Source organism: Eleginops maclovinus, chromosome 19, assembly GCF_036324505.1.
Source record: "Eleginops maclovinus isolate JMC-PN-2008 ecotype Puerto Natales chromosome 19, JC_Emac_rtc_rv5, whole genome shotgun sequence".
NCBI lineage: Eukaryota > Metazoa > Chordata > Actinopteri > Perciformes > Eleginopidae > Eleginops > Eleginops maclovinus.
Genome location: NC_086367.1, coordinates 20,689,367 through 20,699,263, shown reverse-complemented (window position 1 = coordinate 20,699,263; position 9,897 = coordinate 20,689,367). Strand labels below are relative to the sequence as shown.

Genomic DNA, 9,897 nt, shown 5'->3' with positions numbered 1-9,897 from the left:
TGAACCTGTGTTCGTGTGATCTGTCCTGTCTGTTAGCGCACTGCACATTTGTCTCTCTGAGCTCACCTTTATTATGTTCTGGTTTGACTTTGGGAAAGTCATCAAGCCTGATTAGCAGGTTTTTGTTCCCGACAATGCTTGAGGGTGTATTTTGCCATCTTTAAATAAAAAACAAACTGTCTGATCTTAATCGACTGTAAATCAAAAAGGAACATTAGTTTTCATGCAGTGCATTTTGACCCGTTTTCAACTCGAGAGTAAACAAAAGTTTTGGGAAAAAAGTATTTACATAGTGTGCCAGTAGTATTCAGATAAACGCTGAAAAAAAGGGACAACACTAGGGAAATGGAGTTAGGTTTTTGGCCTAAAAAACTAACGACAACAAATGATTTAACAATAAGCAAAATATGTATGTTTTAAAGGAAACTGCATTTATTGGATAAGAATCGCAAATTCTGGCCTGAAAATGTAAGTCACATTTAAAAGCACTGAATTATATATTCTAAGATGTTTAAGAAGATAACATATTTAAAGTATTGTGTTATTTTATATTATTATTACAAGTTGTTCTTTGACTACGGGTCCCGGTGGAGGAACAAAAACATCAACAGGACAGTCAGAGGTAGGCGTGTGTCTTGCTGCCTTCAAGTGTTCCTCGTAAACCTAAACTCTGTTGAAGACGTGGATCTGAAGTGGACTTTCGTTTTGGTCTGTCTTAATGCAGTTGAATAAAATGAATTACAGTTTTTTGTATTTCTTGCACCACTCACAAATCTTTTTTTTTGTTTTCATAATAGAACAAATGGAGAACAATCACATTTGGTGAATACAAAAGTGATAAAACAAAGGTGCAAGTGGTAAGCAAGAAAGAAATACATAACCAAGACAAGACACATGCACACCAAATTCAGTACCAAGACGGAGATAATAAAACGAATTGATAATAAAAATATATGAAAACAATAACATTAAATACTAAAAATGTAATTAACAGTTTGTTGGTTGGTCTGCAACACGCATCAGAAACTACTGTATTAAACACGTGTTTCGTAAGCTTAATAACATAACTAAATTATAAGTGTGACTATAACAATTTCTCTTTTTTATCAGAAATAACATTTGCAACATAAAATCCATAATTCATTGGTTGTTTAAGTTATGTACCTTAAAATAAAGATGTTACAGCTTACAGGATACATTTTTTGGTTTTCTTACACAGCTATGATATTAAAAAGTACTTGGTGATCTGGATTTTGGACTCATGGTGACGTAAAATGTCACTTTGACTTTTGGAAAGTAGTTATTGACATATTTTTGCTATTTGCTGACAGTCTGTTGACACAATGATTAATTAATTGATCTAAATAGAACAAGACAAACAATCAGAAGAATAGTAGAATTGATAATGAAAGTAATCGTTAGCTTGCACCAACACACACACAGAGCTCTGCGTTGCACCAAAGAACACAATGTCACAACGCTCGCTCAACTAGTGGTTCGTGCTATTCCCCGACAGGACGTGAACGCAGCATCTGTCCAGGGGCGGGTAGGCGCTAACCGTGCAGTATGGCGGACGATGGAGACACTTCCAGCGGACCAGTGGACACCAGCGGCGGGCAGGGGGCAGCGGAAGAGTCGACCGACGGGTTCGGCCTCAGTGCGATGTTGTTGAATCTCAGTGTTGTGGTTCTGGTGGTGGCGTTGTGTCTAGCGGCGTACCGGCGGTGGGGCAGGCGGCTCATCGTGTCCGCGGCCCAGGGCGACGAGGCCTCGGCTCTGCCCAAGATGAGGAGACGGGACTTCAGTCTGGAGCAGCTGCGGGAGTACGACGGGCTCCAGAACCCCCGCATCCTCATGGCTGTCAACATGAAGATCTTCGATGTGACCAGCGGGAAAAAGTTTTACGGGAAAGGTGAGTAAAATGAAGGGAGAAGTGCGGGAAAACAACCAACTGACATCCGCGTGAGTTTAGAGATGACACGTCCCCCGTTCTTGGAGAGTTGTCCCGGACAACACAATTTGGGCGCTAACGGCTGTGGTTCGTTAGCTTAGCTTCTATTCGCCTCGTCTGTGATATTGAATGGGATGCAAGGTTTTAGCACGGCTGTGGTTAGCTAACTTAGCTCTTTTTGTGCATGTTATTGAATAGGATGCTATGTGTAAGCATGGCTGTAGTAAGCTAACTTAGCTCTTTTTGTCTGTGTTATTGTATGGGATGCTATGTGTTAGCATGGCTGTGGTTATGTAGCGAAGCTGATTTTGGCTTTGTCTATGTTATAAGATCAAATAAAGATTAGATATACTTTATTGATCCCAAATTGGGAATTGTTTTCGTTACAGCATGTGTTAAAACAAAGGCATTTCACATCATTTGAAAAATAGAAAGGGTAGAAAAAATAATAATATATATAAATATCTCAAAATGGGAAATATAACATTAATAAAAAGTACAACATATAAAAGTTGACCGTGTAAGATACAATCTGTAGTCTGACAAATAAACACTATGAAGGGCCAAATCACAGCTAACACAGTTCCATTGAATGGGATGATAGGTGTAAGAAATGCTGTTTTTATTTAGCACGGGTCGTGACTATTATGAGGATGCTCAAAACCTCCTAACTTTATATTTGAAAACACTCAACATGTTTAACTCTTAGGATAAAGTTCGAGCTTTACACAAGCTAGCCTGCTGCTAACGCTGGCCTGTTAGCTTCCTGCCACAGACATGCTCTGTCTGGGTGTCTGGGCTGCTGCTTGTTTACACTGATGGGACTCACCTGCATCTATACTGGGAACTTTCAGTGGTGGAAATATTACCATCTGTTAACTTTAGTCCAGATACTAATGCTACGATACAAGTTCCATTTCATGTACATCATTGTTCTATATCGTAACGTTTAATGGTTTTAAAGAAATCCTGTTTTTGTTGTTTTTCTTTCTTTGTCTCTTCTTTAACTGTGTTCATGTATGCACCATATACAACAAGGCAAATTCTTCTATGTGTAAATCTACTTTGCATAAACCTGTTCCTGATTCTGATTCAAAACTATGCCTAAGTAAAAGTATTAGGTGTTATAAAGAAAATGCACTTGCAGATTAAAAGTAAAATCGCTCGCCTTGCAGCCAAATGTGCCCTTTACATTATCATACATTATAATATCAGCTTATTTAGAGGTTAGTTTGAATGAATAAGTGAAAGTAAAGTAATAGTTGCCCATTGGAAGATGTTTTTTGAAGAGCTAAAACATCCCTGCACTTTGAAGAAGCAAGCTCTACCTCCCATACATCTTTATGTAACCTGCTACTCAACATTTTCTCAAACGCGACTCTGTAATAAACTAATTCTTCAAACAACATTCCTGCATTATGTGTCACATCTGGTATTCGACACCAGCAACACTGAGCCAAGTAGGCCTGCATTTCTCCAGTAATGACACAGATTTACAGTAGAGACACACTGGAGTTGACTGGCCATGTTTTAAATCGTTTAGTGGCTGTTCTTCACAGTGGGCTTCATGCTGGGACCGCTAGTTGATAAATACATTTGTCAGAGTTTAGAGAAAAGTAATTTATGACTCGTTGGCAGCCGATCAAAGTTCGTTATGTGACACAAAATATCCATCATTTTCTCAAGCCTTCATTTCTAAGATTTATGTTTGGCTCAACTAGAAAGATCCAAGTTCATGACTTTAACATTTTTACAGTTTTCCACATACACATGTTTATAAAAAGACAGTTAGCATTTAAGAAACAGGTTGAACATTGTGCCTGAGAGTACACAAACCAAAACTGGCTTCTGAACTAACCCCGCTGTTAGATGTTTTACTTAAAAATAAGGATAAAAACATAGTTTAAAACATGTTAATGACTGAGCAGTAATACACAAAAGTTTAGAAATGATTCACTAAGGTGGTTATTTTAGTTAAGCTCCAATTAACTCTTTTTGTTTTTCATTACTTTGTCAATTATTCCCTTGATTAGTGGCGTGAAAGTGTGTGTTATTTCCTGCACTTTTATTGTTTAATCAGTGTTTTTCACAGTGGACTTCCTTCTGGGACCTGTAGTTTATCAACCCATATGTCAGCGTTGACGGGAAAGTAATGTCTGACTAGTTTAGTAGTGAATCAAACATTTCTTCTTTTAGAAAGTGAAACTTTTGTCCACTTTCTAAAAGAAGTGAAAGTGGGATCCAGCTTCTAGAAAGTAAAAGTTTCCTAGCTTTTGCTGCTCAGATTAGATAAGCCGCTCCAACGTATATATATATATGTTACAGCCGCAGCGCTGCACAGCCGGTTAGAGACAAGTCCAGCTGGAGCTCTCATTACAGCTGAGACACTTAAAGTGTTGACTTTATTTTTGGCTCAGATCTGATTCAGTAATTCTTTATTTTGTTGTGAGTCAGGGCAAAAAAAGAATGTAATTCCAATAATAGAAAGCAACGAATATGAGTTTCTGTTGATGTAGTGTTACTGAGGCGTGCAGTTTATCAGTCAAATGCTTGTTTGGTTTATGCAAGGTAGTAGCACATCTAATCTTCAAGGTGATAAGGCGCCGTGGAGGCAGTATGGACTGAGTTATTTTTCTTCTTTCTGTTGCACAATTTTAAATATAGAGAACCTGAGGGTCTGCAGGGTTCTCACATGCTGGTCAGATGATGTTCTTCTCCAGGAAAACCAGAGATTGTATGACCGAGAGAACCAGCGGAAAGGCCCGGGGCGTTGTTGGAGAAATGTTTCAAAGAGGATAAATAACACGAGTGCTTTTTTTTCAAGAGCTTCTGAAAGTTCTGAGCATGAAACATCATTTTAACACAGTCTTCTCTTTTAAAACAACACTGCCATTTTAACTTCATGAAGACATTTTAACTGGAACTGGAAGTTACCCAACAGGGTTAGGGGTTAGTATACCCAACTAGTTGACTAGTTAAGGGAATGCTTCATAGCAAAATAAATGCTGTTTTAAAACTCTTTGTTTGGAGATTCCTTTTCTTATTTCTGTCTTGTATTATATTGAACTGGATCATGTATCATACCTGTAATCATATTACCTGATTATGACGTTTTATCAGACTAAAAGGCAGCGATCGAAAAGTAACACATGATTAAACATGAGCGGCTGCAGCCAGTGAGTGTTTGCTTTGTCAATTATCCTAGTTTCAGTTTGAATAGATTCCTGGACTGTAAATCAACACTTTTTGAATGCGCTCTTTTAGACCCTTTTAAGGCTCTTTGCAGAATGCCACAATTTCACATTTCACATATTTTCCACATCAATACTCTTCCAGCTCTGACAACAACATCACAATAAACCAGAACTTCGGCTTCGTCGCCCTCGACAGGTTTCAGAAAAGAGAAGCATGTGTGATTTGTGTGCGGCCAGAGGTGTTTTTGTTAATGTGACCTCGCTGTTTCTGCGACGCATTCAAGTGCTTTACCTACTGGCCCTCCTGAAGGCTTTAATGTGAAGCAGCAGCAGTCGCATGACGAAGGTCTGAGTTAGTCACAGAGGTGCAACGCTGAAAATCTTGCTCAACTAAATCTCACAAATAGTCTAGTTTTCATATTTATAACAGCCAAATCCCAAATCTGATTTGGATTATCCCTAATCTTTTACAAAATACAAACCAGGAAGGAAACTGACTTGTTCATCCTGAAAGTCTCAGTCCTGATTCTTAATTTCTTATTCATCCTGACGTCTCTGTTTCTTCCTCAGATGGTCCTTATGGCATTTTCGCGGGCCGGGATGCTTCGAGGGGCCTGGCCACCTTCTGCCTGGAGAAAGACGCCCTGAGGGACGAGTACGACGACTTGTCCGACCTCAACGCCGTTCAGATGGAGAGCGTGAGGGAGTGGGAGATGCAGTTCATGGGTACGCTTGTTTCATCGTGTTTCCACCCGGGAAAACGCTGCTCAGATTTTGATTCGGCTCAGATATCACAGATGCTTCCACTTTGTGCCTTTGAGCTTTGGGTTTATATTTTGTATGACAGTGGGACAATGTGTTGTTACATTTAAAGCTTCTAGCCAACTTCCACATTTTAATGACGCTTCATACACAGAGATGAAATATATTTAGCTTTACATTAAAGTCAGAAATGTTCTTCTGCTTCTTGAGATCAATAGATGTTATGTTTGCAGATTCCCCATGCATCCAAAAAAAGAGAACAAATATGAAAGTCTGTTTTTAAAGGGAATTTGTCTTCATTTTTCTGACGTTTAATATAATTAACTGAATCTTTAGCCTTTCGAATCCCTTATTGAGTTTACTATCATATAAGGATAAGAAAACCACAACATATTCTAATTTATAAACATGAAACCTGTGGATTTTCTGCACGTTTGGATGCATTATTAAAACAAACTTTGGAGGAAGCTGGAAAAACATGCAATAAACCAAGACTAAAAATATCCTCTGCGAAAGAACAGTTGAAACGGGAAACACTAAAACTGAAAGGAAACAAAAGGACTATTCAGATGCTTTAATATATCAACGTGTCAAATCTGCTGGTGGTTTTATGTAACAGTTTTAGATGCTATTATAGTCTGATTTAAAAACCTCCCTCATTCGTGGATAACCTCAAAGCTCCTTTTCTTTTTGGTTCCTTCGTGTCTAATTTGGGACTGAAACATGTTGGGCCTCTGATTACTCAAATAAGTCTCTGGACACTCGCCTCTAGGAGAAGCAGATAACAGTTAAGCTGTACGGGGCAGCTTTAGTTGTTGGCGTCCCTGAAAAGTTTCAAATTAAATCATGTAAGGAGTCACTAAATTACTGTGTGTGCTTTTTACCACTAAGAGTTCTCCCTGATGTTCAGGACAGACATTAGGCCATGGCGTGTCAATAAGACGATGAAAAGGCCTCTGTTTTAATAAACGATGGATTGATTTTTGATTAACTGAATATCCTTGGTCGCTTTAGAACTAAGTGTGTAATATTTTCTTTTCTTGAATCAATGGTTCGGTTATTGTTATTGAATACATTTACTTTGTAAGACCACGAAAACCATCTCCACATTTCTAAAGTTATAAATGGTTCGACATGTACTGGTACATATCCATTACTGGCTTGATATCAATACATTTCCCAGCTGAACTTGCTGCTATATCTTCTGATATTTATTCCCTAAATTCCCCTTCCTAGCCCGTCTTAATCTCATCCAAAAAATGGGGACTTTATAGAGGAGAGCCCGTTCACATGCAGAGCAAAATGCCGCTCTTGAATGCATTTAACTGACCGATTCAAACGCAAGATTTAATCTCTACCTTCAATATTTGAGGAGACATGAATGCTTAAATCCTGACTTTTTTTTCACTATCGCCACGGTTGAACTGATTTTTATTAAGATAATGTTTTGTCTGCATATGTTTGGTGGAGAGTGAAAAGAAGTCAAGAACAAAATGTTTAAAGGTGCAGACTGCGCCACAGAAAACCTCTCTCTGAACGATAGAACCAGGTGTTTGGAAAGTGAATACCTCTGACGATTCCCCGATTTTAACCCAATATTCTATCCATATCTTCCAGAAAAATATGACTATGTCGGGAGGTTGCTGAAGCCGGGAGACGAGCCGTCGGAGTACACGGACGAGGAGGACATCAAGGACCACCTGAAGCACGACTGAGCTCCATCACAACGACCAAAGCTGCGAGACCCCAAACAGCTGCGACAGACCGCTCCCCCCCCCCCCCCCCCCATCTACCTGCCACTCCTCTCTCCTCTCTCACCCCCCCCCAAAAAAAACCTCTTCACATCCTTGATCTGTCCGGCTGTTCTGGAGGGACCTCCCTCCCTCTCCATCCTGCGGAGATGACCACCAACGATTGAAATCCTTCAATGAGGGCTCTTTTAAAAAAAAAAAAAAAAAAGTCTGGGACGAGGGGGAGGGGGGGGGAGAGAGAGGAAAGAGGGGTTGTGCAAGTAGATGTATTCGAAAAATATTTTAGTCATTTCTCCAAGAGGTGGAGGGGTCATCGTGGAGGTAGAGAAACACGTGGAGGATCATCATCGGGACGGGGGAGCAGATTCCTCTCTTTTTATCTTTAGTCACAACTGAAACTGCTTCAGCTTTCGGACAGCTTATCAATCATCTTTATTTTTGTTTGTTCGGATAATTTCCCCTCCTTGTCGAGAGGGCAGCGCTGCGGAAATCAGCGAGGCGTCGCATTTTCCTGTTGTGTTTGTAGTGTATGCACTACTAGTTTTCTTTGTTTGTCACCATGTGATTGTATTTGTTGAGTAGCATATAGGGAAGGGAGGGAGGGAGGGAGGGAGTTTCTCTTTTTTGGATGGGGATGTAGGGGGGGGGGGCGTCTAAAAGGTCTTTGCCATATGAATCCTGTTTTGAATCACACGAGACGGACTGAATCACTGATCGGGAATACAAAGGGAAGGTGGTAAAGGCAGTCCTAATCAATCCACTCAATTGTTTACATGCCTCACAAGCCGGCTGCAAGTCTGTAGATTCCCCCTGAAAATGGTCCAAGTATTAATTGTGCCTTATTTTGTTTGTTGTGTCAGTCCTGACCGTTCAACAGAGGAGGCGAGCGGAGGGATGGAGGCGTCAGTTTTTCCCCCCCCCCCAGACTTTAAAAGAAGAAGGCATACGTTCTGTCAGTCGTCCCACACACACAGACTGTAAAAATCTCCCCACTTCACAAACTCTGTAAATAAACCGTATGAATTGCTCAGTGTTACTGCCATATTTATGTAGTCGATGAACTCCAGATATGTATAATGCTATGTCGTACTGGCCAAACCCCCCATGGTTCGTTTCTTCTTCTTTTTTTGGCTCTTTTTAAAATGTGGGTGATTTCCCCCCTCCCCCCCTCACCCTCCACCCAAAAAATAAAAAAGGAGTGTTGCAAAGGGCGGGACCGGGAGCTGTTCTTGCAAAATTTTGTTCAGAGACGTTGGTTATCCTGTAAATATATCTATCATTTTATTAAAGCATGTGCAACAACAAAGTGAGCTATGCCGAGTTTCCCACCACGTCATGTATTTAAATGTTGGGTGTGAGTGTGTGTGTGTGTGTGTGTGTGCGTGTCTGCGTGACAGAGGCAGGAAGGGATTTGTTCATGCATAATAAATCGATTTGGTTAATAATTGAAGATGTCTGGAATTTGATTTGCTCTTGGAGGCGGCATGATTTGATCACTAACGGGAAAATGCTTTATGGTTTACGCTAATGGCCTGCAGGGAAAACTGAAAGGTGCTTTAAAGTTTAATACTGTACGAGATAATGATGCATTAGTCTCATCAGCACACCAATTATCACAATTCATTAATCCCTGTTAGTTACAGTACCTCTGAGTGTTGTGGAACTGAGTTACAGTGAGGGCTTTTCCTGCATATCTTCAGTGAATATGTGAAAAACTTTTGGGAACAAACTGTTCAGCGGGCAGAGCTCTGCATGGCAAACCTCTCAGTTATTGAAACCAGATGTTCAGGAAACACCAAAAGCAAACATAGCTGAGAGGGAAAGAAAAAGTAGGAGTTTAGAGAAACATTTTAGTTTCTGAATTGTTTCAAAGCAAGACGTCTGAAAATATGGGCTGTTTTTAGATGGTTCTTCCAATAAAAGTACTATTGGTTAAAGTGAATACTGCATTTTTGAATATGATACTTCAAAGGAGAATCAAAAATGAAAGGTGCTCATCAGACTCTTTGGCAATGCACACTCAGTACTTTGGCACTGAGTGTGCATTGCTTTGGCATATTTTTGTATTTAGCAGGGACATTTATATAGTTATACAAAAACAAATGAATAAAGGAGTTAACAAGAATGAAGACAGGAATTAATGGTTATATTTAGACATGCAGGGCATATATAAACCCATGAATAACTTAATATGATTTAAACAAATAGGGAAATTCATATATAGCTTAAAATATTCAGG

At 39.7% G+C, this 9,897-nt stretch overlaps 1 protein-coding gene across 1 annotated transcript; it reads left to right on the top strand.

Moving 5' to 3' along the window:
- Positions 1–1,423: 1,423 nt before the first annotated feature.
- On the top strand, positions 1,424–9,108 carry pgrmc2 (progesterone receptor membrane component 2). Its single transcript, XM_063908351.1, has 3 exons — positions 1,424–1,912; positions 5,716–5,871; positions 7,525–9,108. Exons 1-3 carry the CDS (start codon positions 1,567–1,569, stop codon positions 7,620–7,622), a joined length of 600 nt encoding a protein of 199 aa, XP_063764421.1. The 5' UTR covers positions 1,424–1,566; the 3' UTR covers positions 7,623–9,108.
- Positions 9,109–9,897: the final 789 nt, after the last annotated feature.